We start from the raw sequence: 27,352 nt of genomic DNA, 5'->3' as shown, positions 1-27,352 counted from the left end.
GTAACTTTCAGAAACCTACAACCTCCAGTAAGTTCCCTGGAAAGATAAGTCCTGAAACCTAGAGGGCCCAGCCTCTCCAGAACATCAGATGGTTCCATCTCCCTACCCCATGTTAGTACAGACCCTTCCAACATGAAGATGTTAGAATGGCCATAGCCCAAACACCCTTAAAGAGTGGAATGGAAAGATCAAAGGTGATGGTGGAGTTATACATAGAAGATAGGACTTAACAAATGAATATGAATGGTGAATCATTAAATTGATATCTCTTTTAGTCTCCAGTATTTTAGAGCAGCTAAAATTAAAAGCCTAAAATGGTAGAATCATAACCCATGTCAACCCCTGAAATATGTTCTACAACTAATTGTGATGCTGTGCTTTGAAATTTATTGCTTTTTTTATATGTATATTATATATGGATTGTGATGAGAAAAAAATATTTAAGCCTTCTAGCCTCCTTTATTCTGGAGCAGCTAGAAGGAAAAATGAGAGGATGGTATGGTAGCCCATGACAAATTCTGGGATCTGTCCTGTAACTGCTTGAAGAGTGCTTTAAAAACTATTGCTTTTTTATTTCTTTGTTTTGTATATATGTTATACTATACAATAAAAAGTTTTCAAAAAAATGGAAACACATGGGAAAAAAACTCAGGGAGCTGTGCATTTGAGGATATACGTTGATTTTTCTTACAATCCTACAATATTTTTCAAAAGTAAGTTAGATTTTAAGGTAAACTGTCTTTTAAAACTGTGATTTTTACAAATGTTTGCTACTGTAAATCAGAATTTTTTCTTAAGGCTCGCAGGAAAACAACAAGGCAAGATAAAAGTGAATCTGGGTTACTAGATAAGTATGGTTCCTAATCCCAGATTTTGTATCTTGCAGCCCTATTGTGACATTTTTCTTTAATTTTCTAAATAGATACTATATCCACAAGGCTCAGAATTCAAAGCCTGTAAATGAGGATGGAACGAGGTCTCCCGGCCATCTCTTTCCTCTAGGGAAAAGTCACTCACCTGTGGGCGTGAGGCACTGACACACTCGTGGAGGGGGGGGGTCGGGTAGGAGGAAGAGCTGCGGGCATGTGTGAGCCACACAGTGAATTCAGCGCCCTTTCCCGTGCCCAGCTTCCTCGGTGATTTGTGGCTGGCACGTGGCTCACGGGACTAGTGAAAGGCGCGGGGAGTCCAACCCAGACCCCGGGTGTCGGCAGGAAAGCGCCCTCCGTTATTTTTTGGTGTCCATATGAATTTCCCAAACCCAGCCTTCTCCACTCGACCTCACGGGATCTTAAAAGTAGCTACGTGACTCTCGTGCCAGTTGAGACAGGAGGAGTGAGTGTGAGCCTGTAGGCAACAGTCAGTGATCCCAGTTGAGTGTGGCCGTGGGTGTGTGGTCAGGGCAGCTGGCCCATCCCTGGGATGGGGGCCTCGGCACAGCTCTCACTGTCACCCACGTTTCCTCCAGATCATCGATAAGAGTAAGAGAGACCCCTCGGAGGAGATCGAGATTCTGCTGAGGTACGGCCAGCACCCCAACATCATCACCCTGAAAGACGTAAGTGGTCCTCAGCGGAGGCGTCCCTGGGGCTCTGGGTTCCTGAGGGCCAGCTTTCTGCAGGCCTGGGCAGCTGCCCCTGGCAGCCAAGAGTGCATGCCAGGGCCACTGTGTGCCGCTCGTGTCCCCCGGCCGCTGGGCAGCTGGCTGGCCGGGCTCTCTGGACTGGCCCTTCACGTCACTGAGGCAGACCCCTGCTCCTCCCAAATCCCACAGATTGCACACATAAGAGACGAAAGACAACTGCTGTGGCTTACAATTCAGATGTATTGTTTTTCATTGTCTTTCTTAAATGTAAGGGAAATGGGGGTCGGGGGAGTGCAGGCGAGAGGGGCGCTGGGTCAGCATCGAGACTCCGGTCTGGGGGTTGGGCCAGGGGACTTCCCGCAGCACGCAGTGGGTCCTCCAGTGGGTGATCAGAGGTCAGGGTCCCTGGGCCAGGCGGCCAGGAACAGCAGGAGGGTGGGGGTCGGGGTGACCTTCACGTGCTCCCCTCCCCTCCAGCCCTAGAGGGTTTCCCACCCCCCAACCCAGAGCCTTCAGAGCATCGGGTCACCTCCCCCTCCTGTGGACCTGGTACATTCCTAGAGAAAGAGGCCTTCAGGATGCCAGCTAAATTCTGAGAGAAATGTGGAAGAAGCACTGGGTGTGACGGAGCGTGCAATTAAGCCACACTTTTATCCATGTTGGGTGACGGTTATCTCCAGTGCATGTGCCATTCAGGCTTCCATTTATCCATTACAATCAGCAAACAGAAATCAACTAATTTGGAAACCCTGTTAGGTGTTATACCTGACAAGTGATTTCCAACGAACTGTCATTGTGATTGCATTATCAGAACCAGGGTATTCATGCTGAGAAAGTCAGAAATTAACTCACCAGCGTGAATTGTGCCTCTTTTATTAAGTTCAGAGTCAGAGCAGTCCTTTCAGTAGCTCGTCCTGGAAGGGACTGATTTGCGAGCTGCAGTCGCGGACGCATCTGTCCTGCTTCGCCGCGTCTCACGTGCAGCTCCTGCTCCCTGTGCTTCGGCGGCGGATGCACCTGCGTGCGTTAGCCAGAGGGGTTGGCTTTCTAGTGCAGGCAAAAGCTACCTCTGTTACTGCCTTTCTGAAAGAAAGCCCTACCAGGCGTTGCAAATTAACTCTGCCCAGCGCATGTTCCTGGGCCCACAGTCGGGACTTTAGCTGGACCCGATTAGAAATGCAGAATCTCAGCGCAAACCACAGAGTACATCCTCCCAGGAGTCCCCCAAGACCATATGCATGTTAAAGTTTGGGAAGAACTGCCTTTTTTCTGTTTTTATTAGAGAAGTCGTTTACAGAAAAGCCGTGCATCAGTGCAGGGTTCGCGTACACCACCCTCTCATTAGCATCTGGCATTGGGGCCGAGCGCTTGTGGCCGCTCAAACAGGACACTTCAACGCGAGCCCTGTTAACAGCAGTGCATCGCTCCCAGCAGGCTCGCTGTCCTCTACAGTCCTCTGTGTGGGTTTTTACATTTTTATTCTAGTAACGCATGTACAGCGCGTTGCATGGTATTGTGCCAAGATTCACACTTGAATCTCTAAGTAGCTGGGCTTCTGATACAGACGTGCCAGGGCAAGGACATTCATTCGGCTACAGCCAGACGCACGCGGCCGCACAGGCGGTCAGGGTCCGAGGCTGGGGCGCGGAAGGGCAGCCCTAGAGCGCGGGAGGGGCGCACCCGTCCCCCCCAGCCTGCTCCCCTGCCCGGTCAGCCCCCACCCAGCTCGCCTGCGGGCACAATGCCAGCCCTGGGCGGTGGGTTGTCCTGCGGCACCCGCGGCCCTCTCAGCCCCATCCTCCCCTCCCCTCCCCGGCCTTCAGGTCTACGACGACGGGAAGTGCGTGTACCTGGTGACGGAGCTGATGCGGGGCGGCGAGCTGCTGGACCGCATCCTGCGGCAGCGGTGCTTCTCGGAGCGGGAGGCCCGCGACGTGCTGTGCACCATCGCCAAGACTATGGATTACCTCCATGCCCAGGGGGTGAGGGGCCAGCCGGGACCTGGGACAAGGGGATCTCCTCCAAACCGCAGGCACCCCTCACACCCGTGTGCGTGCGCATAGGCATGTGCATGCATGTGTGTACGCACGTGCATATGCGTGTATGTGCGCATGTGTGTATGTGCATGCATGTGTGTGCATGTGTGCGCATGTGTGTATATCTGTGTGCATGTGTGCGCTCGTGTGTATGTGTGTGCATGCATATGTGTGCATGTGTGCACATGTATATGTGTGTGCATGCGTGTGTGTGCATGTGTATATGTGTGCACGCGGGTGTATGTGCACGTGCATGTATGCACATGTGCGTGTGTGTGCACGTGCCTCCAGGAGAATCTGGAACCCCGGGGACGTGGCGCTGTGCCCACAAGACAGGCAAGGAAATTAAATTCACCTGCACAGTCAGGTGTTTAGAGATACTTTGGGCTTAATGAAGGCAAACGCCGGGATTTTCGTGGCATGCAGTGTCTGAAATTGCTGATTGGGGGGTGCACAGCAACGGTCAGTGAAAATGGGAGTCAGAGCTGCCCACCCCGCGGGTTCCGGGCACTTTGGCCCCTCTCTGTCCCTCGTAGAGGAGGCGACCGTAGCGTGGGGGGCTTGTCCTCCAAGCTCGCTTGGCTAGTGGGGCTCACACCTGCCCAGGGGCAGCACAGCCTGGGCACATCTGACCATCTTTCCCCTCCCTCTCTCCTTCTTGGCGTGTCTTATGAAACAGGCAGTACCTCCTTAGCCAGCGCTGTGTGTCTTTCTATAAGTTTCTCAAGTGTAGTCATCTCTGAACAGAGTATCTGGAAGGGCCACACAGTGGGCCTTTTCTGGGGTCACAGGGTGGGCTGGGGGTAGCAAGTGTTCCTGCTTTTCCTAGACCCCTCTGCCTGGAGGAAGCCCTCCGAACAGAGCTTTTGCGGGGTTGCTTATATTCAATAAAGGGAGGTGACGAAACTATCACCAAAATATCTCCTTTCTGTTGCTGTTGGGACCAGCGGGGTGTAACCAAGCTGGATTGCCTAGTCCGTCCTGCTCACTTCCCTCCTTTCCCTGGATTTCAACAGGACAGTGGGGTGGGGGCCAGGCATAGAAAGGTGCCCGTGGCCATCACACAGGCCTCCCAGCCCCTTCTAAACAAATCTGTTTAGGCCCTAAGGAGCTGCTCCTCTTGAGTGGCCTCTGCCCCTGCCCTCCTGACCCCGCCCCTCCCCTCTGTCTCTGCCCTCCTGACCCCCGCCCTCCCCTCTGCCCCTGCCCCTGCCCTCCTGACCCCCGCCCTCCCCTCTGCCCCTGCCCTCCTGCCCCCTGCCCCCTCCTCCGTGGCCCCCCTCACAGGTGCCAGGGCTGAGTCCTCGGGCAGCTGTCAGCTTTCTGTTCCTCCACTCGTCGTCTCTCCAGCACAAACGGCGCTCAGCACATTATATGCATGCTGCAAATATTTACTGATGAATATAATTTTAAAAGACAACTTTTTTCCGCGTTACCTGAACTCACCCCAACATTTCCTTCCATGTAATGGCTCCAACAGGCGTCCCCCCTCCCCCCCATACGTGTGCGTTTATTTACTCACCCAAATATCTACGCGCGGTCAAAGCCGTTTGCGCAGGGCCCTGGGACTTCAGTGAGAGACAGAGAAGGGAGGGTGGGACCCCCTGAAGGGTGAAGCGCCCCACTGTATAGAGTTCATTTGCTCCTGCTGAAGGGCCTGCTTGGGGTAAAGAATCCCATAATGCCGCCTTATCTTCTGAACTCCCCCCTTGTTCTCCTCCGTCCACTGTCGCGCTGACCCCGCCTGCCCAGGTTGTCCATCGCGACCTGAAGCCAAGCAATATACTGTACATGGACGAGTCCGGGAACCCCGAGGCCATCAGGATCTGTGACTTTGGGTTTGCCAAGCAGCTGCGAGCCGAGAATGGGCTGCTCATGACCCCCTGCTACACAGCAAACTTCGTGGCCCCCGAGGTGAGCAGACCCTGTAAAGCTGGGGTCCCTTCCAGAGCGCACGCTGACCCCTTCCTTAAAGCCGGGCACTTCCAGAGCGCACGCTGACCCCCTCCTTAAAGCTGGGGTCCCTTCCAGAGCCCACGCTGACCCCCTCCTTAAAGCCAGGCCCTTCCAAGCCCACGCTGACCCCCTCCTTCGAGGGCCCTGGCCCAGCCATCTAAGCCCAGCCGTGGTGTCAGGGACATACACGAGAACCTCCTGTCTCTTCTGACTCGCCCACTGATTTTGCTATAAAACTCAGTCATTTTCATCACTCTGTTTGCCTATGTGGAAACTTTTTAAATGATCACCTCTTCAGCTAAAATTGTCATCGTACTATAGACAATTTGGGTCAAATCTGCATATTCACTGCAACTCAGTGAGGAATAAGCTTTTGGCTTCTTTACAAAACATGGAAGGGGAACATATGGGCGTCTATAATCAGAAATATTTCTACAACAGTCCAGCAAAAGATTAACATTTTACGGACTGATTTTATGTCCTAATTCTTGCTCCTGGCAGGAGCGAGGTGGCAGCACCACATTTTAAGCCACCAGAGTCCCACAGGGTCTTGGAAACGAAAGCTCCAGTGAACGCAAGGGCTCTGCCTGCCCCCTCATCTCAGGATGCCAAGGGATGCGTGGGGATGCTGGGTCCCTGCGATAGTTCCACATTTTCTGATCCTTGATATGTCTGTGAGGATGGATCTGGCATCTCCCTTTTTAGGAAAGCAGGCAAAGGCAGGCTGAGGGGGGAAGAAGGCGGGGGGGCTGGGCATTAGGCACAAAAATAAACATGAGCCCAGTGGCCCATCTGCTTGTCGACAAGCCTGTGCGTGTGTGAAGGGAGGTTTGCTGTCGGGTGAGTCCGTGAGGCGTCCGGGGAAGTCCTGAGAGAGCAGCCACTCAAGAGGGAGCGGGGCCTCTGGGTACCCAGGCTGAGGCCCGTGGTACCCAGAGGCCCCGCTTAGAAGAGGGAGCTGTGCCTCCTTTAGAAATAACATGGCAATGGACCTCTGTTAATGCCTTCTTGGATCAATACCACTATTGATATTATTGATTCCATTGGTGATAGAATGCCTTACGTGGCACACTGCTGTACCATCGCGGTGCACTCTGACCAGTGGTCTCAGTGCTGGCCCCGTCAGCCATGTTAAGTGGACAGGTGGATGTTCTCAGCTGTGTTCCACAGTTAAGAAGAAAAAGGAGCTCAGCAAGTTCAGGTGACCTTTGATGCTGGCGTGTGAGCTGGGCGTGGCCAATGGCCTGAGGCTTGTGACACCTGAGCGGCCCCGCCTTAGGAGCTCACTTCCCCCCCACTGCTCCCCTACCCCCGGGGGGGGGGGCCTGGCCGTGCTGTGCTGGGGCGACGGGGCGCCCGCTGCAGGCTGGGGGTGCCTCTACATTCCTACGGGGGGGGCCCAAAGACAGGCGCCAGCCCCCGCTGCCTCGCTCACCCAGCTGGCCGGCGGGAAACGGGCGGTAACCTGGTCTCCGTCTCTGTGTTTCCCCTCCAGGTCCTGAAGCGACAAGGCTATGATGCGGCGTGTGACGTCTGGAGCTTGGGGATCCTGCTATACACCATGCTTGCGGGGTAACGGCCTCGGGTGGGCTCCTCAGTGGCGTCCTTTCCAACGACAGTGGAGGGGATACCCCCACGGCCGTCCCCTCCACGCTGGCTGGGGTGTCCCTGCGGACTGCTCCAGTGAACACCACGGAGTGGGTCTGTTTAAATGGTGCAGCCTCGCTGGCTCGTGCTTTTGAGGCGAGAAGCTCAAAATGCAGCATCACCAGGGCCATCATTCTCGCCAGGACCCTGGCACTCGGGGCTTGCAGCCGCCGTCCAGTCCTGGGCATGTCACGTGGTGGCGTCCCCTGCCTGTCCCTCCCCTCCCGGGTTCCGCTGGTTTCAGCATTGGGCTGCCCACTCTGTCTTTCTCTCTATATCTGAATTTCAGTCTCTTATAAAGGTCTCCAGGGATGGGGTTTAGCCCCATGCTGAGTGAGGTGGCCCACACCTTAGCTGGAGTGGCCTCATCAGAAGGTTCTCCTTACAGCGGGTGCACAGAAGGATTAACTTTAAGAACACATTTTCTGGGGCACACACAGCAAACCACCACAGTTGCTTTCAGGACAATTAAAGAATACAAATAAGACATTCAGCTATTAAAAAAAAAAAAAAAACTACCCCCTCAATTAGAAGACTGAAGCCAGCGCAGTAAGCGAAAAGCCAAGCCTTTGGACGGGCGGCTCAGCTTTCCCCAATGCCCCACGCCCCACTCCTAAACAGTAGCAGCAGCTGTTCCCTAAACACACGTCTGCGCCTAGATGTGCCTGTGGGACTGAGGGTCTCACGCGTCCACAGGGGCAGTCAGTGGCCCCGTGGCCAGCTTTCCTGGCACCCAGCTGTGTACAAGCCAGGGCACTGTGACAGGGGGACATGGGGTGACAGCAGGACTGGTCCTGAGTCTGGACTCAGCTTCCTGTCCACACCTCTGCAGGGAGGTTAAGCCCCTTTGCTTGCGCAGCCTCCTCACCGCCCTCGGGGGTGAGCAAGAAGAGAAGCCGCCAGCATTCAGGTGCCTGCCAGCCACCAAGGTGTGTGATCCTCAGAGATCCATGGAGCTCAGCGTCTTTGGGCTTGTTTGAGATGGAGTGGAGGCAACAAAGTGTAAGAATTTGAGAATTTTGCCACGCAAAGGAGGACTCCAAGAGACGTTCTCTCATGCAACACGCAAGGGGTTTATTTTCCACACATGTGTGGGGCTCCCTGAACATGCAGGAACAGAGAGCCCCGAACTTAAGTCTGCAAAAGCTTTTTAAAGGGTAAGATGAGGGGGGTGGGGGTTGAGCATGGGTCACAGGTGCTGTTTTTCAAAAAGCAGATAAGAGCAGCTTTACAACAAGCACTTTTAACAGTTTCACAGCGAGCATTTCTTGAGCATGAGTCATGGGAGTGGCTATTGCAGATAGCCACAGTTTTACAACAAGTGATTTAGGCGCAAGGAGTCGGGGGGGGGGGGGGGGGGGGAAGGGCGAGAAACAGATAACCGCCCTGGGAAAGTCTCGGATTGTTTATTTTCAACCTGATGGGGCTCATAATTCTTTTCTTTATAATTCTTAACTCACACCAAATGCATAGCCATGAATACAAAATGACACAAATGCTTTTGCTGGATATTTCAGAAGCTAAGATATATGTAAATAGCGAAATTAAGCAGGAAAAATTAGCTACTGTTAAGCTTTATAAAATCCCTTTTTACATTCCCCACTCTTTTTCGTATAAATCTCTAATCTTAGAGATTTTCTGGATTATTTAACACTGAGTACTGTTGTCTGATGAGCATTAGTTTGACATTTCTAATCTGCCCCTGTAAAAACTGTATAATTTTATTTAGAATACATGGTCTTATAGTCATTATTAAAAGTAACACAGTTAAGGGCTCAGCGAGAGCAGATAATAGCGTTGTCAACCAGGGGGGACTTAGTAAACCAAGATTCAAACCACCCCTGTTGCGCCTCTCGTTCTTTTTGTCTTTCACGAAGGCGCTCTCTGAGTTTTGTCATGGACTCTTTAACAACACCAGAGTGATCCGCATAGAAACAGCACTGTTTTTTTAAAGCTGCACATAGTTCCCCCTCTTTAAGGAAAAGTAAGCCAAGTCCCTGCTTATTCTGCAGAACTATTTCTGAAAGGGAGGTCAGAGAGTTCTGAAGGGCTGAGACAGATTTTTTAATTTCTTTTAAGTCTTGATTTATCGCAGCTTGTAATTGACTGGTTTGTTGATTGCTATGTAAAATGGCAGCAGTCCCTGTGCTTATACCGGCAGCGACAGTTACCCCCAGAGTGGTAAGATTACAAGGGGTCACTAGAAAAGAAGGCTCCCCTGCTCCTTCCCAAGTTTTTATAGTCTTCCCATTTTCCCATCTGGTTATTGTCTATTTCCAAGGCTTATGCGGGTTGGAATTGGGTTCCTATGGGGGAGGGAGGAGAAGGAGTAGTAACCCTACGAACCCGCAGCTTGAGAGGATTGTCAGTCCTTTCTAGTTTCCACTGGGACTCAGAGGGCAAAGGCGCAGGTTTGAGATGAGACGCATGGATCCAGGATGCGATGCCATCAACCTTGACTGCGGTGGGGGTGGTCAAGAGTACCTGATACGGTCCTTTCCAGCGAGGTTCAAGAGTCTGGACCTGGTGGCAGCGGACATAGACGAAGTCTCCCACCTGATATTGATGCGGAGTTCTGTTGTCTCCAGGCTGGTAGGAGGTGGAGAGCTGCCGCCACAGGAACCGCTGGGCTTTTTCCAAGGCTCGCAGCCTGTCAAGCAAGGGGGTATGAAGGGAACTATTAATCTCTAGAATGGAAGACATGTCCTTGACTGGAGTTGGCGCTCCATATAAGATTTTATAAGGGGTTAGATTACACAAGAGAGCAGAGGGGGTATTTCTGGCTCTGAACAGGGCATAAGGCAGGAGCATGGTCCAATCTTTCAAGCCAGTCTCTAAAGCTAATTTGGTTAGGGTCTCTTTAATTGTCCTGTTCATTTTTTTTACCTGTCCTGAACTTTGGGGTCTGTATGCGCAATGCAATTTCCAATCAATCCCCAATATCCTGGCCACACTCTGACTTACCTGGGCTACAAATCCGGGTCCGTTATCTGACCTTATTACTTTTGGTAGACCGAAAATTTTCTTCCATAATCTTCTTGACTACGACCTGGGCTGTTTTTCTCTTAGTTGGGTAGGCTTCAACCCATCCTGAAAAGGTGTCTATAAAAACTAGTAAGTATTTAAGTCCATATTTTGCAGGTTTAATTTCAGTAAAGTCGACTTCCCAGAACTGCCTAGGTCGAGTTCCCCTTAGTCTTTTTCCATTAGGAGCTTTGGTGGGGTAGGCGTTCACAATTTGACACGCCTGACATTTTCTAGCTACGCGATCTGCCAGCTTTTTCTTTTCTGAGGCTGTCAGAGGGTACAATTCCCTCTGGTCTTGCAGGAGCTGCTGTAGCTTCCCTGTCCCCAGGTGAGTGAGCTGGTGGACCTGCTGTATGTAAGCTAGGGCTTCCGATTCTCCTAGGGGTGCAACTTCAGATAGTGTTTCAGGGGGTTGCTGGTTTTCTTTGGTTACTAGGACTAAGTTTATAAGGTCCTTTAATGCTGCTGCTTTTGCTTCTTCATCTGCTTGCTTATTACCCAGGGTTATTGGGTCAGAGCTTCTTTGTGTTTGATTTTTTTTACCAGCTGAGGTTAATAGCCCTCTTTGTTGGTAAATTGCCCCATGTACGTGGGCAGTAGCAAAGGCAGAACGGCTATCTGTATAGATAGTTGCTTGCTTTTCTTTTGCTAATTTTAGAGCTTTTGTGAGGGCAATTAGTTCAGCCTTTTGGGCAGATGTTCCCTCCGGGAGGCTAGATGATCAAATAACTTTTGTCCCACTGACTACCACCGCTCACGCTCGTCTCTTACCGTGTTGGAGAAAGCTGCTTCCATCCGAAAACCAGGTTACCTCCGAGTTAGGCAATGATTGGTCTTTTAAGTCTCTGCGGATTCCGGTCTCTTCAGCTAATATCTCTTGGCAAGTGTGCTGCACAGGTCCCGCGGTCTCGTCCGGGAGCAGGGTAGCGGGGTTTAAAGCTGACGGGGTCCCGAAAGTCACCCTGTCCTTGTCTAGGAGGATGCTCTGATAGTGGGTAATTCTGGCATTTGACATCCATCTATCTGGAGGATGGCGGATTATGCTCTCCAGGGCATGAGGGGCTATTATGGTCAGCTTCTGTCCTAGAGTGAGTTTGTCTGCGTCTTTTGCCAGGAAGGCAGCTGCTGCCATGGCTTTGAGACAGCGTGGCCATCCACTGGCAACTGAATTTAATCGCTTGGACAGATAGGCCACCGGTCTTTTCCAGGGGCCTAAAGCCTGTGTTAGGACCCCTCTAGCCACGCCTCTCCTTTCTTCTATGTAGAGCGTGAAAGGTTTATTCACGTCTGGGAGGGTTAAAGCTGGAGCTGACAGGAGCGCTTTCTTAATGCTGTCGAAGGCTTCCTGCTGGGCTATTCTCCACTGGAAATCAGCGCTCCCTTTGAGCAAGGGGTATAATGGGGCAGCAAGGGCTGCAAACTTTGGGATTCACAACCGGCAGAATCCCGCTGTCCCTAAGAATTCTCGTAGCTGCTTTTGGGTCGTGGGCGGGGGTATTTGTGTTACAGTTTTCTTTCTAGCTTCAGTGAGCTATCGCTTTTCATTTTTAAGAGTATATCCCAGGAAGATTACTTCCCTTTTACAGATTTGGGCCTTTTTGGCCGAGGCTCGGTTCCCCAGTGCGGCTAGCTTATTTAACAGTTTTCGGGTCCCATACTCACAGTCCTCCTTAGTGTCTGCTGCCAACAGTAAGTCGTTCACGTATTGTAGCAAGGTGACTCTGGGATGCTGAATTCTGAAGGAGCTTAAGTCTCTATGAAGAGCTTCATCAAAAATGGTGGGGGAGTTTTTGAACCCCTGGGGCAAGCGTGTCTAAGTCAGTTGGTTCGAGGATCCCGTCTCTGGATCGATCCACTTGAAAGCGAATAAGGGTTGGCTGTCCTTATGCAAGGGCAGGCAGAAGAAAGCATCTTTTAGATTAAGCACAGTATACCAAGTCTTTTCAGGAAGGAGAGTGCTGAGCAGGTTATAGGGATTTGGCACAGTAGGATGTATGTCCTGCACTCTGCTATTTACTTCCCGTAAGTCTTGCACCAGTCTATAGTCTCTAGTCTCTGGCTTTTTGACCAGCAATAAGGGAGTGTTCCAGGCTGATTGACAGGGCTTAAGTACTCCCAAGCCAAGGAATTTCTCTATATGGGGCTTGATTCCTTCCCGGGCTTCCTTGCTTAAGTAGTATTGTTTTACCCAAATTGGAGAGGTGGTGGGCTTTAGGGTCATTATTACTGGGGGCTGATTGATTGCCAACCCTAACCCGGCAACTTCTGCCCAGGAATTAGGGAATTCTTCAAGCCAGGCCTGAGGAATAGAACTGCGGAGCTGTTCTGGTTTTATATACAGCTGATATTCTTCTTCGACTGGCAAGATGAGGGCAGTTATTACAGGTTGGCTTACTAGCGGGTTTAAAAATTCCACCTTTGGCCCCTTAGGATTGAAGGTGATTTTCGCCTTTAGTTTAGCTAACAAGTCTCTTCCTATAAGCGGGGCAGGGCACTCAGGAATGACTAGGAAGGAGTGTTGAACCCTCCCCTTCCCCAGGTCCATGGTTCTTTTGGTAGTCCAGGCGCGGTAGCGACTGCCATTTGCTCCCCGCACCAAGGACCTTTTTGTAGAGAGCGGGCCTATAGGTTTTTGGAGGGCCGACACTACTGCTCCTGTGTCGACTTCAAAATTAATTGGTACCCCCTCCACATTAAATTTTACCCTGAGCTCGGGGAGGGGTGCCGAGCCCTGACTCCCCTAGTCTTCACTTTCTAGAGCCAACGTGGCCGGTTGTTGCCAATTTGGGGGCCTAGTACCCCTCCGTTTTTTCGGACAGTTTTTGGCCCAGTGCCCAGTTTCTTTGCAGTAGGCGCATTGGTCTGGACTAAGAGGGGTATGATAACGCCGACCCGAGGGATTTTCTCCAGCTCGTCCTCTACTTTCAGTGTTTCTTTCAACTACTGTGGCCAGGATTTTTGTTAATTCTTTCGTTTTCCTTTTCTCTCTCACTAACTCTTTTTCCTCTCTCTCTCTCTCGTTCCTTTGTTCTTTTTCCTCTTCTGTTTCTCTCTTATAAAACACTTTTTCAGCTTTTTTGACTAAATCTCGCAAGGCTAGGTCCTGCAACCCGTCTAAGCGCTGCAGCTTGCGTCTAATGTCTGGAGCTGATTGGCCGATAAAGGCCATGGCCACTGAGGCTCTTTGATCCTCTGATTGAGGGTCAAAGGGAGTATACCTGCGGTATGCTTCCATTAGTTTTTCTAAAAAGACTGAGGGCGATTCGTCTGCTCCCTGAATAACCTCTCTTACCTTGGCCAAATTGGTGGGCCGGCGTGCGGCTGCTCGGAGACCCGCTACTAGAGTCTGGCGATAGATGGACAGATGCTCCCTACCTTCAGAGGTGTTTGGGTCCCAATTAGGGCGGCGCAGCGGGAACCGATCGTCGATGATATGCTGGAGTTGGGTGGGTCTCCCGTCTTGTCCAGGAACTTGCTTCCTGGCTTCCAGTAGGATCCGATCTCGCTCCTCCGTGGTGAAGAGAGTCCCCAGGAGTTGTTGACAATCATCCCAAGTGGGCTGGTGAGAGAACATAAGGGACTCCACCAATCCAGTCAGCCTAGTGGGAGCCTCGGAAAAAGGAGGGTTATTATTTTTCCAGTTATATAAGTCAGAGGAGGAAAAGGGCCAGTATTGTAGAGCGGGCATTTCTCCCCCGTGTCCATCATCCACTGGAGGCCCGTACGGTCTGAGGGGGAGAGTGACCGCTACATCAGATGGGCTTAGTGCTCGTCTGCTTCGTGTACTATGTGCCGGTCCTGGTTCATCTGGGATCGTCTGTTGGTGAACCTGCGGAGAGGGAATGGAAGAGGGCGGAGAGAGGGAACTAGAGGAGGGAGAAGATGAGCTAAGAGAAGGGGGGTCCTGTACCGGAGCTGAAGGGTAGGGAGGAGGGGAAGAAGGACCTGCGTCGAAGAGGAATAGATCCGATTGGGATTCCGGTAGGACTGCAGGAGGTAAGGAAGGATAGAGTTTCGGAGCTTGAGAAGGACCCGGCACCTTGATTGGGAGTACAGAGGGAGAGTCATGTTGACCAAGAGGAGTGAGAAACGGCTTTACCCATGGAGGTGGATTTTCACACAGGTCTTGCCAAACCATGATGTAGGGCTGCTGGTCCGGGTGGCCATACGGGTCAGGGCGGAAGATGACTGACTTGACGGCCCGAATCAAGGGTAGATGAAAAGCTCTTTCCCGAGGCCATTCCACGTTAAAAGAGGGCCACTCAGCCGAGCAGAAGGTCTGCCATTTGCCTTTCTTTACAATAAAAGATAGATTCTGACTTCTTTCCCTGACCTCAGACCAGTGTCTTAAGGTCAGAGAAAGTGGAGTCGACACTCCCTGACCCATCTTTGTTAAAACAAAAACAATTCCCAACACACAAATACAGACAGACACACACAGAGCCGGCACACCACGTTTACACAGTTTCAGAGACACAGCTCAGACTGGCCTGATGACTGTGATTGAGTTTCCCCCATCAGAAGGGAAACAGAATCAGAGTCGGCCCTGTAGGAAGCCTCCAGGCGTCCCCGGAGGTCCCCCAATCCCGAGGCGTCCCTCGGGAGAGTGACCTGCAACCCCGGACACGTCTGTCGGTTGCGGTCGGGGAGTGCTCACGCGACTCTCCGACAGTCACTGCCAGTCTGACAGACTAAGCGATCGCACCTCAGACAAAAAGGCCTCACTTACCCCGAGAGAGAAGGCTGTTAGAGCCTCCCCTACGAAGAGCTGATCTCGGTGGAACCTCCAAATGTAAGAATTTGAGAATTTTGCCACGCAAAGGAGGACTCCAAGAGACGTTCTCTCATGCAACACGCAAGGGGTTTATTTTCCACACATGTGTGGGGCTCCCTGAACATGCAGGAACAGAGAGCCCCGAACTTAAGTCTGCAAAAGCTTTTTAAAGGGTAAGATGAGGGGGGTGGGGGTTGAGCATGGGTCACAGGTGCTGTTTTTCAAAAAGCAGATAAGAGCAGCTTTACAACAAGCACTTTTAACAGTTTCACAGCGAGCATTTCTTGAGCATGAGTCATGGGAGTGGCTATTGCAGATAGCCACAGTTTTACAACAAGTGATTTAGGCGCAAGGAGTCGGGGTGGGGGGGGGAGGGGAAGGGCGAGAAACAGATAACCGCCCTGGGAAAGTCTCGGATTGTTTATTTTCAACCTGATGGGGCTCATAATTCTTTTCTTTATAATTCTTAACTCACACCAAATGCATAGCCATGAATACAAAATGACACAAATGCTTTTGCTGGATATTTCAGAAGCTAAGATATATGTAAATAGCGAAATTAAGCAGGAAAAATTAGCTACTGTTAAGCTTTATAAAATCCCTTTTTACAAAAGGACCCTCGACCAGTCCTTTTTCCTAGTGAGCACATAGTGAGGCATCGCATGGTGACTCGGCAGTTCACATCCATGCTGAAAGGAGAGCAAACTCGTGACCCGGGGATTGCAATAACAAAGGAAAGTCTTGCAGGCTCTTCCTCGTGTCAGATGCTTAGATTCTTTCCCTTCTTCTGATACTTTGTCACAGACTTTGCCCTTAAAGGAAGTGCTATGGGAATCCCATATAATTCTCTTCTAGGAAAACCTGTCTTATATGCCGAGATTTACTTTAAGGGGTGATGAAATGAACATCCACTGAGCACTTACTACAGGTTAAGTTTTGTGCCTCACATTTTACATGTATTCCCACACATAACTTTCCTAGGAGCCTGTGCATATATTATATAATCCCTTTTGTAACAGAGGCTAAAAATATTAAATATTAAATAATTTTTCAAAGAACCCACAGTTGGTAATAGATCTGAGGCTCTGATGTGCATCTCTCAGACTTCAAGTCTCTGGCTCCCACCACTGTACATCACTGTCACCATGGAAACTGAATCACCAGGGAAACCAGAATGGTCCAGAAATGGCTAATCAGGGTCCACAGAGCTTTCTCCATTTCCCTTACCAACGGCGAGCTTTAATCAAATAAGGGAAATCGACATAAGTATTAGGAAATAAATTATGCTTTGCCATGAATCTTCAGGCAACAGATTTGAAGTAAAGAAGAGAAAATAGCTCTTCTTTCTAACCATAAAGTGGCATCATCTAACTTTATTTGAGACTATAAGATGGACGCTAAGGTAAAATGTTCTCATTACACAGATTTACCCCCTTTGCCAATGGGCCAGATGACACCCCCGAGGAGATTCTGGCAAGGATTGGCAGTGGGAAGTATGCCCTATCTGGAGGAAACTGGGATTCAATATCTGATGCAGCAAAGGTGAGTACATGTTTTGGTAACCTTACTTTTTCAGTATGGAGATACTATAAAAGTCCCATTTAGCTGTGAGGAAGTTAGGACACTACCTTTCATAAAATTATAGGTTTTTTAAGACCTTCTAGCTAAAAATTTTATTTACAAAAGTGTTTTCTAGTGCTTTTCACATTTTGTAATTTCTTAGAGATACTGCAAAACAACTGCACATCAGTGGAGCACCGGTAGAGCAGTGTCGATCTGTTATTCTAAAGCACTTTGCACGGCAGCTTCTCTTCCAGGCTGCCTCATCTGTGACCCAGCCTCATTTCTTCTGAGTGTCAGACTCTTGGTCTTTAGAGTTGGCCTTGTCAGATTCCTCTCTAATCAAATAGCAAATTGCAATCCAAAGCACCAGAAGAAACATCAACAGTCTATTTTCCTTGTTACTGTGAAAGGGCTAGAAGAGTAGGGAGTGAGAAGATCTGGGGTTCTGAATCAAACTCTGCCATGGCTGTGCAGCCTCATACAGTGGTGGTGGAGGTGATAGCAGAGCTGATGGCGGAGGTGATGATGGAGGTGATGTTGAGATGATGGTGGAGGTGATGGTGGAAGTGATGGTGGAGGTGATGATAGAGGAATCATAGAGATGATGTCAGAGGTGATGATGGAGTTAATGATGGAGGTGATAGCGGAGGTGATGTTGTGATGGTGGAGGTAATGGAGGTGATGGTGGAGGTGATGATGGAGGTGATGGCAGAGGTGATGGTGGAAGTGATGGTGGAGGTGATGATAGAGGGATGGTAGAGGTGATGGCAGAGGTGATGATGGAGGTGATGTTGAGGTAATGGTGGGGGTAATGATGGAGGAATAGTTGAGATGATGACAGAAGTGATGGTGAAGGGATGATGGAGGTGATAGTGGAAGTGATGATGGAGGTGATGGTGGAGGTGATGATAGAGGAATAGTAGAGATGATGGCAGAGATGATGATGGAGGTGATGGTGGAGGTGACAGTGGAGGTGATGGTGGAGGTGACAGTGAAGGTGATGGTGGAGGTGATGGCTGAGGTGACAATTGAGGCATAGTAGAGATGATGGCAGAGGTGATGCTGAAGGGATGATGGAGGTGATGGTGGGGGTGATGGTAGAGGTAATGGTGGAGGTGATGATGGATATGATGGCAGAGGTGATGGCGGAGGTGATGGTGGAGGTGACGATTGAGGAATAGTAGAGAGATGGCAGGGGTGATGGTGAAGGGATGGTGGTGGTGATAGTGGAGGTGATGGCAGAGGTGATGGTGGAGGTGATGGCAGAGTTGATGGTGGAGGTGATGGCAGAGTTGATGGTGGAGGAGACATTTCATGGCAGGTTAATTTTCCATGTGTCAGGCCTGCCACACCAAGTGCTTCCTTCCACATGTCACTGTTGTCTCTACAGAAGTGTAGGAATTGTCTTAGTTTGGCTTCCTCCAAAAGCAGGGCAAGAGACAGGACATAGGTGCTGACTTATTGGGGGAGCAAGAAGAAGGAATCAGGAGGAGGGTGGTCAAGGGGAGGCAGTATTAGCGGGACAGCTGCCCTGGGCAGAGGGTCCCACATGTCCCCACTTGCCTGCTCCTCCTTCATGTCCCTCACCGCTGGCCCCTGCCGCCTCCACAGCCTCCCGTCCCTCGTCTCCCTCTGCATTCTCCCTTCTCTGTGCCATCGGAAAACAAAATTCCAGTCCTCCAAAAACAGATATAGCCTACTAATTAGTGTTTTTTCCTCATCAGCATCCTGCATTTGCTGTATAAAAATGCATTTCTTTACTAAATGTCATGACTACAAGATCTTGAGAAAGTCAGTAAAGTTCTTTATTTTTGTTGTTATACCTGGAAATGGGAACAGTAATACTTCCAGGATATATTTATTCCCAGCAGTTACCAAAATTAGTGTTATCAAATATCAAAAGGTGCTGTGTTACTCTGTAGGAAAAGAATATCATGATAGTTCATAGTATTTCTTTGTTCTGGTTTCTGAACAGAAAGTCTACTGAGTAATTCAGCTTCACCTTGTGTATACACCTGAATTCATTTTACTTCATTTCTAAACGTGGCGAGATGCTAAAGGAAGGAGAGTAGGCTAGCAGGAAGAACAGGGGTTCTGGTCTTGGGTCTTCATTGGACAATTAATTAATTACTAGAAACTTTAGTTTCTTCACCAGGAAGATTCTTACCTCAGGTACGATGATGATGGCGCATACGAGAAGATGCAGCAATGATATCAGGATATTTTTGTGAAATATTATGCAAATGTAAACCAGTAACGTAGAGCTCTATATTTAAATGAATTTTAGGAATTTTTAGTGTTATAATTTACTATCAGTTATGAACATTAGCTTTATCGAACATGAGCCCACGGTATACGTGAAGATTACAGATTGTGGCCCTGTGACTAGTGATTATTTGTAGTAACTATCTGTGGATAGTAGTAATAAAAATGTTACTGCATGCAATGTTATCAACCGCTTTATATCTGTGAGACATTCATTATGAAAGCTTTGGGAAAAGATCATTTTTACTAAAATGGTACTTTCCTAATTGACACACACCGTTTAACATTTCCACATCTGCTGTCTCTTCAGACATCCAATCTTTACCGGGTTCATTTTCCGGTGCCTGGCCATGCAAAAAAATAAAAAAGTAAGCTTGCTGAGCTGGAGACCGCTAGCACTTAAAAGCCGCTGGCACATTTATACACCTGGAAGTCAAAACCGGACCCCACAACGCAGAGGCCCCCCCAGAGCACGGCAGCTTCTGCGGAAGGGGGCGGAGGGGCTCGCCGGGCCAGCACCCATGGTTTTTCCTTCCTCTCTCTCTGGGTCTCCCCCAGGATGTTGTGTCCAGGATGCTCCACGTGGACCCTCAGCAGCGCCTGACAGCCGTGCAGGTGCTCACACACCCGTGGGTTGTGAACAGGGAGTGCCTGCCGCAGAGCCAGCTCAGCAGACAGGACGTGCAGCTTGTGAAGGTACCAGCAGAGCGCGCGGGGCGGGCCAGCGACAGGCGCAGACACGCGGCCCTGGTGCACTCGCTTTCACGCATTTCATCACACATGGGCAGTCACAGACAAAACTCTTATTTGAATAAGTTACAACTCCTATTAGCGTACGCCAACAACTTCAGGGTGTGTGGTGGGGGGAGTGGGGATATGGGGGGGTGACATGGCTACACCCCTCAAAATTCCAATTCCCTCAATTCTAGACCAGGGATCTGCAAACTTTTTCTGTAAAGGCCCAGACACTAAATATTTTAGGGTCTTGGATGCCACCTGTCTCTGTTGCAACTGCTCGACACTGCCATTGTAACACAAAAACAGCCACGGACCAAGCAGAGATATCAGCAAAGGGCTGCAGCCGTGTCCCAGTAAAAGTTTATTTATAAAAGCAGGTAGCTGCTGATGTGGCCTGTGGGCCATCGTTCCCTGATCTCTATTCTAGACCATTAATCCTCTCTTGTAGTCTTCCTCATAAATTTGCTGTGGCACGTGCAACATGGAATCTAGTTTTGCCTCTTAAATTAGATCATCTCTTCATCTGCAAGCACTATGTAATGGCAGGGATTCTGAAGCCTGGAGACCATGAAAGAAACCCAAGATTATAGCGGAAACAAAAGCATTCAGGATTCTTCCACGTAGTATGGACACCAGGCATCAGCAAAAAGGTCTGATTTGGGGGGATTAAATTTTTTAATGTATTATGCTAGATTCTTGCCACCTGACAATCCCCAAACCTTATTTTTTCTGACCTTGCCATAACAACTATAATTTCTGGACCCTTCTTGAGGCACTGGAATCATTGGTCATTGAGCCTGACTCAGCAAAGCGGTGGCTTTGGAGGCATTAGGCAGAGGCAGCTCTGCCCTGGCGCCCCAGATAAACCGATTAAAGGTCAGTGGCCTGGGGAGCCCAGGCAGGAGCGAGGTTTCACCTCCTGGGTCACTTCCCATCCCCTGGGGCTGGCAGCTTAGAGCTGAATATGGAGAAGGACTGCAAAGCTGAGAGTTCAGAATTCCAGATTTCAGGGTCTGCCCTTGGGGGGTTAAAAATTACTCTTTTATAGAGTTCACTTTTAATATACAACATTAGCACCCTAGTATTGCTTCGCAAAGTGACATGCAGCATCTCAAAGAGAATTCCCAGAGAAGTGTTTAAATCCATCCTGATAGGTAAGGGCGTGTGAGACGGTGAGCCCCTGGTACAATATCAGGTGTATGATATAAACCATGTTAAAAAGCTCAGTTTAAGTGACTTACCTTCAGAGCAGTATTCACCAATCAGGGTAACCCTGTATTCTGGACGGGACCCCTCTTCTAAGAAATGTAGACTCTCCCCAACGATTCAGGGCTAAGAATTGTCCGGTAAGAACCGAGGAATGTCCCAAGGATTAAAAGCTGTGCTGGGCAAGCCCAGTTTACTGAGGGTGGTGGAGCATGTCCTTAATCTTAACCCGTCCCTGTGGGTTTGAAGTCTTGTGAGTGGGACCTTTGGATGAGGTCACTCCAGTTAAGGTGTGGCCCGGCCCAATCAGAATGGGTCTCGGTCCTGTTACTGTAGGCCTTACAGAGAGGCCAGAGAGAGGGAAGCCACCGAGGGAGAAGCCCCGGGGAGCAGCCAGGAGCCAGAGCTCAGTGCAACCCAAAAGTGAAGGGTGAAGACACTGCCATGTGCATTGCCATGTGATGAAAAGCCAGGAGCCCCAAAGATTCCCGGCCAGCCAGAAGACACCGACCCCAGGAGGGAGCCCGCCTTCCAGCCTCTGAAACCGTGAGCCAATAAACTCCTGTTGTTAAGCCAATCCATTCTGCCCTAGGATGGACCACACCCATGACTGACTTTGATGAGACTCTGAATTTAGCCTTGTTCTAAAATGGCTTAAGGCTCTTGGGGTGTCATGGTGGAATGAATGTATTTTGCATGTGGAAGGACAGGGGGACCAGAGGGTGGACTGTGGTGGCTTCAAGTTGTGTACCCCAGAAAAATATGTTCTTAATCTTAATCCACTCCTGTGGGTGTGAACCCATTGAAATAGGACCTTTTGATGACGTTACCTCAGTTAAGGTGTGGCCACCTCAATCAGGGTGAGACTTAACCCTAATCCTGGGGGCCTGATAGAGAAGGCCACAGAGAGGAAGCCGCTGGAGCAGCCGGGAGCTGGAAGTGAACAGAACTGAAGAGAAAGACAAGGCACTGCCATGTGCCTCGCCATGTGCTGGTGAAGCCAAGGAACCCCAAAGACTGCTGGCCAGCGAGAAGATACCGACCCCTGGAGGAAACAAGCCTCTAGTCTCTGAAACCATGAGCCAATAAATTCCTGTTTTTAAGCCAACCTATTGTATGGTAGTTCTTTTATCAACTAGAAGATTAAAACACCAAGTTAGTCCAAGACTGCTTAAAGGTGGGAAAATTCAAGGTTGACAAAACTCTGGTATTTGCCATGAGTATGTTATGATGGGCCCAACCAGCCACCAAGAACTGACCTGCCTAATGGTCAGCATTTCGGGGGATTATGTGATTTAAGTTTAAAATGTGCATCCCCAAGTCACACACACAATGCGAGGCTGACCCAGAATGGTAGATGGATACAGTAATCAAAATAACAATCCACATCGTTTATGAAGATCCCAGTAGGCTGCCTCAGACCCCGGCCCCACGCCCACACATAGTATTCAAGTATCAAGAAAGTGAAAAGACATCCTCCAGACTGGAAGAAAATCAATGCAAATTACCTCTGATAAGGGCTTAATATCCAGAATATATAAGAATTCTTACACCTCAACAACAAAAAGCCAAAAATAAATTTTTAATGGGCATTTTCCAAAGAGGATGGACAAGTGACCCACAGGCACATGAAAAGGAATCAACACCATTTGCCACTGGGGAAATGCAAACCCAAACCACAGTGAGAGGCCACTTCAGAGGCCAAGGAGGCTATTATTTAGAATATGGAAAATAACCAGTGCTGGGAGGCTGTAGAGAACCAGGCACTCCATGCACTGTTGTGGGATGGAAAATGGGGCAGCGGCTATTGGAAGCAACATGGCAGTTCCTTGGGGGCGGGCCACAGTAGCTCAGCAGGTAAGAGTGCTTGCCTGTCATGCCCAAGGACCCGGGTTCGATTCCTGCCCATGTAAAAAAAACAAACAAACAAAAAAAACATGGCAGTTCCTTGGAAAGTTACACAGGGGATTGCCATGGTCTGCTGGGCAGAACTGAAGGCAGATGCTGTGCGCCAGTGTCCAACCAGCACCCCTCAGCATTATTCCAAAGGAAGGCGGAAGCAACCACAAGTGTCCCAGTAGACAGACAGATAAAGCCAGGCGCCCACCCGTGGGGTGTCATCCAGCTGTCAGGAGGAAGGGTTGTGCAACATGCCACCATAGGGATGAACTTGAGACGTTATGCTGAGATGAGGAAGGCACACACGCACAGATACTGCAGGGTTCACTTACCTAAAATATCTGCAAACAGCAAATTCATAGAGACAGAAAGCATATTAGAAGTCACCAGGGGCGGGCGTCGGAGGGGCAGGGGGGCGCTTTGGCTTGGTGGGTAGAGAGCACTGGTGGATTCGGGAGAGGTTCAAATCAAATTAAAAGAAAAAAATAGCCCAGCAGCGCTGCAAGGAACGTCTGACTTCCCGCCTGTGGGCGCGGGGTGCGGGGACGGGGGTTGTGCGGGGCCCGGGCTCTCGGCTGCCCTCAGCCTGCCTCTCTGTCTTCCAGGGCGCCGTGGCCGCCACCTACCTCGCCCTGCACAGGACGCCGCAGGCGCCGCGGCTGGAGCCGGTGCTGTCGTCCAGCCTGGCGCAGCGCCGGGGCGTGAAGCGGCTCACCTCCACCCGGCTGTAGCGCCCGGCCGGGCCCGGGGCCGGAGCGGGGCCGGGCCTGAGCCCCCGCGTACACCCGCCGCGGCGCCGCCACCTGCCCCGCCCGCCTCGCCCGCGCGCTCCTTCCTCCGCCAGACCCGACGGCCGCCGGGGCTCCCGCACGCCCTCGGCCCCTCCTGCGTGGCTGCACCTGCCCCGACACCGAGCCCGCCGCGGCCCCGGCCCGTCGGGAGGTGCAGGACCGCCTCGGTCGCGGCTCCGGGCGTTTCCAGGGGGGTGGGAGGGTGGACTGGGCACCGCGACCCCGGGGAGCGGGTGGTCCCATTCCAGAATAATCCAAAGAGCCGTCCTGTCGCGCCCTCCGTGTGGCCTGCGGTGCTGAGCCTGCCCTGCCCGGCCACCAGGTGCAGGGGTGGAAATACCCTGCCCGGGGTCAGGCCGTGGGGCTCCCTGCCGGGGACACGGGCCGGGGCTGGGAGGGGGGCGTCCCGGGAGGGAGCCAGGACGACCTGAGCGGGGGCAGCCGCTGCCTGGCGGCCCCAGGATGGCCCTGCTGAGCCGGCTTTTCCCTTCTGGTCCACGGAGAAACTGTGACTCCTGAGTATGTGGCGCGGTGGGGCCCGGCAAGTTCTGCGGCGGTTTGTGCCTTTCCGGGGCCCACGGGGGCGGGGGCGGCCGTGCAGCGTTTGGGGGGCGAGGGGAGCTCGGCCGCAGCAGCGACACGGTTTGTAAAGAGTGTTTTGTGTGTCGAGTCTGATGTTTCTGTTGCACAGCTCCGTTTTTAAGTTGACACCTGCGAATTTCCTGGTCGAAGCGGGATTTTGACCCCACGCGTCGTGCCCGCCCACGGAGGGGCCGTGGCTGTGCTTTTCCTGGTTAGATTGAATGGAGCTTATTCCCTGGGGACCCCTTGTGCTGCATCCCCACCCCCGCCTAGGTGGGTCAGGGAGAACTCTTGCCCCCAGACTCTTTTGTCCTCAGCTTCGCTGACAGGTAGCTCTCCTTCTGCTCCCAGGTAGTTCCCAGGCACCAGTTAGGCCACTGATAGGTTTTCACAAAGTGGGGCCGCAAGTCACCATTGCTTTCCTCTAGCCACCTCCATTCATTCTAGTACCACTCAAAAAAGGAAAAAAGTGCTGCTTTCTAACCACTAAACATGGTCTAATTGTTTTCTGATGTTAAACTATAAACCTATTAGAGAACATTTAATTATTTTATGAGGCTTCTTATTTTCAGAGAACCACAAAAAAATAAAATACAAGGAGGCACATAGATTTGTGCACTTGTTTCCACTTAGAGCTCATAAGGCATGTCTCATATTTTCTCAGTAGGAAGTGCTTTTTTCCCTGTGGCCAAAGTGGCTTCCACCCACAGGAGTTTTATTTCAGCTCTGAGTTATTTCAGAAACTTCTGAAAAACTTGTGAGTCCTCAAATCCTAGGCTTCGCCCTCCTAGAGATCAACAGAAGACATTATATCATATATTTGCCATGCAGGCAACTCTGCCCATCAGCTGCTGAGGGCTTTGGGCCTGGGTTTTGTTTGCACGCTGGTCTAAGTCCATGAGTTCAGGTGGAAGGAGAGGGAACACAGAGGAATAAACGAGAAAGTGCCACTGAGAGGGGCCATGGGCGTGTCCCTTTGTGTGGCTTCAGCTGCGGCAGTTCCTCACTTCTTAGCCAGGTCCTACCTTGGGGCCATGCAGACTGACGCAGCTTTACCCTCAGAACCGTGAGCACTCCAAAGACTCAGCACCGAACTCCATCCTTAGCAAAGATTTCAGCGCGTGTCAGCGGAAGAAAACTTTGGCTAACACCGGCTCTGCCGAACCAACTCTACTTGAATGTCTGTAAAATACCTCTGTTTCCCCACCCTGATGTAGGATGAAATGATACTTGAAATCCTTCAACAGAAAGTCAGCCTGAAGTTAGGACATAATATTTTTAAATGAACTTTCAGACATGTTTAGCGAGCCCGCAGGCGGCTGTGATTCATAAGCAGCAGTCTGTTTGTAAAGGGCAGGCGTTATTACTAATTTCTTTGCACCTGGACAGTGCACCTCCACAAGGATTGAGAGACTCAACTTGATTTGCACAAACAGTACCACCGCACAAGGAGTTAAACAGCTCTCCCTGCTCATGCATACAGCCTTTTCCCTCCGGACCATGTAAACCATAGGACTCCTAATGAGAAAACTGAGCTCAGGCTCCCCACCCCTCCACACAGTGTCCCCTTCACTGGAGCGTCGTCCTACGCTGGCAGCCCCCTGCTTTCCAGAAATCCCTGATCCCATCGGCTTGAGATCTTTGCCAGATTCAACCCACAGAATCAAAACACAGCCCAGAGGCGGGGATGTCATGTGTGTGCGGGTCAGATGCGTATGTGATTTTAAACCCATTTCGTGTGTGTTGATGTTTGAAAGGTTGTTTGACTTTTTAAGTGACAGTCGTACTTAATGTTGGTGAGTATTGTTCATTAAATGATGTTATTCTTGAAAGCTGCACGTTGGGATTTTTACCTTCTGCTTCACCGATTCCCTCAAACACATGATAATAGTTGATTTGCGTTCCATTCTACTTCCAACATGGTTTTGTTGCTCATTATCTTTCAAAGTGTCATAAAAATTCTAGAATGATAAGGGGCAGTTTAGATCCTTGATCGATAAGGGAAAAAAAAGCAAAACAAAACAAAGCAGGAAATCGGCGGTAGGAAATTGTAAGGAATTCCACTCTGGCGGGCTCGCTTCCCCTGCAGTAAAGCAGCACAGGTGCCCTGTGTCCCGTGTGGAAGTGGGTTTGATTAGCGTGTAACAAGCCCCTACCTAGATGCCATGAGTCAGCACTTTGTTTACAAGCTCAGCATTTATGTTTGCACATCACCTTTATGTCCTCGCTGTGTATTTTATGTTCGTGATGGGTGGCCACTGTACAGATATTTATTATGCTTTCTGGACTTTCCGAATAGATTTTTTGAAAAAAAACATGGGTTTTCTGAAGTGTAATATTTTTCTAGCCTAACAACACTGTTTGGACTTTCTACACTGTCACCAGCAGACGTCTGCGCATCCGCTTCTTGCTCGCCCTGCGGTCGCCCTGCCGTCACCATGCGGTCCGCTGCCTCGGGGCTGCCGCCAGCCTCTGCTGCCTGCGGCCTCTTCCCGAGGGCCATGCACCGAGGTCCCCCCGCGGAAGTGAGACCCCCTTGTGTGCAACTGCGTGTGCTGCCCCGTGCAAAGCCCAGCTGGGTGGTGGGACAGGGGCACTGGTGGGGACCGTGGGCAGCCGTGTTGTGTCGCGAAGCAGGTGGCCACTGGATTGGGCGGCTGGTGGCGGCGCTCGCTGTTTCCTCCTCCTGTACACAGCCGCCTGGCCGTGGCACGCCATCCCCTCTTTATACAGAAATAAAACAAAAATCTGCACCAGTGGTTGTTGACTCACCAGCCTAATTTTTTCTTTCTATTTGGTTAATTTCTAGCCAGCATGTGTCAGCAGGTAGCACACGCACACATACACACACACACACACACACACATTTTTTTGCTCCTGTTATAAATTGCCATCATTTTCTGATTTGCTTCTCCAACAGATCAGAGAGACTCTTCCTAAAATCCTCTAGACTCACTGTAAAAGCAAGACTGTTGGAACTTACTGAGAGAATTTCAGGGCTAACAATAAGCACACAAGAAAGGGTGCCTCCTGGCACTGCCAGGGTGCGTAGAAATGAATGAAACGTGCATGTCACTCAGTTTTCAAAACTAAGCAGTATACTAGTTTTGCAGACTTTTAGGCAAATGTCCTGTTCAAATGTGTTACGGCTCAAGGTCAGTGCACTGAAGTACACCCAGGCCGTGCTCAGGAAATGCCAGTTGGGGAAAAAGCCTTTGCATCCCACAGGGATGGGTTTCCTATTACTTCCGTAACAAGTTGCCACAACTTAGTGGCATAAAAC

The 27,352-nt window shown here is 50.5% G+C and overlaps 1 protein-coding gene across 10 annotated transcripts in view; it reads left to right on the top strand.

Moving 5' to 3' along the window:
• Positions 1-26,828, top strand: part of RPS6KA2 (ribosomal protein S6 kinase A2) — a 404,289-nt gene extending 377,461 nt beyond the window's left edge. For 4 of the 10 annotated variants that reach the window (XM_077120826.1, XM_077120830.1, XM_077120829.1 and 1 more), the window contains 7 exons: positions 1,469-1,558; positions 3,409-3,567; positions 5,374-5,535; positions 7,073-7,149; positions 16,450-16,567; positions 19,412-19,549; positions 26,458-26,828. In XM_077120826.1, coding sequence (XP_076976941.1) covers positions 1,469-1,558; positions 3,409-3,567; positions 5,374-5,535; positions 7,073-7,149; positions 16,450-16,567; positions 19,412-19,549; positions 26,458-26,598 — 885 coding nt within the window. In that variant the 3' untranslated portion in view covers positions 26,599-26,828. Of the gene's footprint in view, positions 1-1,468; positions 1,559-3,408; positions 3,568-5,373; positions 5,536-7,072; positions 7,150-16,449; positions 16,568-19,411; positions 19,550-20,039; positions 21,096-21,133; positions 23,098-23,301; positions 23,428-26,457 lie in introns of those variants that run through there. The other 6 variants (XM_077120827.1, XM_077120831.1, XR_013159470.1 and 3 more) reach the window with 5 other exon arrangements.
• Positions 26,829-27,352: the final 524 nt, after the last annotated feature.

The sequence above is a fragment of the Tamandua tetradactyla genome, chromosome 11 (assembly GCF_023851605.1).
Source record: "Tamandua tetradactyla isolate mTamTet1 chromosome 11, mTamTet1.pri, whole genome shotgun sequence".
NCBI classification, from domain to species: domain Eukaryota; kingdom Metazoa; phylum Chordata; class Mammalia; order Pilosa; family Myrmecophagidae; genus Tamandua; species Tamandua tetradactyla.
The sequence above is the reverse complement of the archived record's forward strand: the minus strand, read 5'-3'. Positions and strand labels throughout refer to the sequence as shown.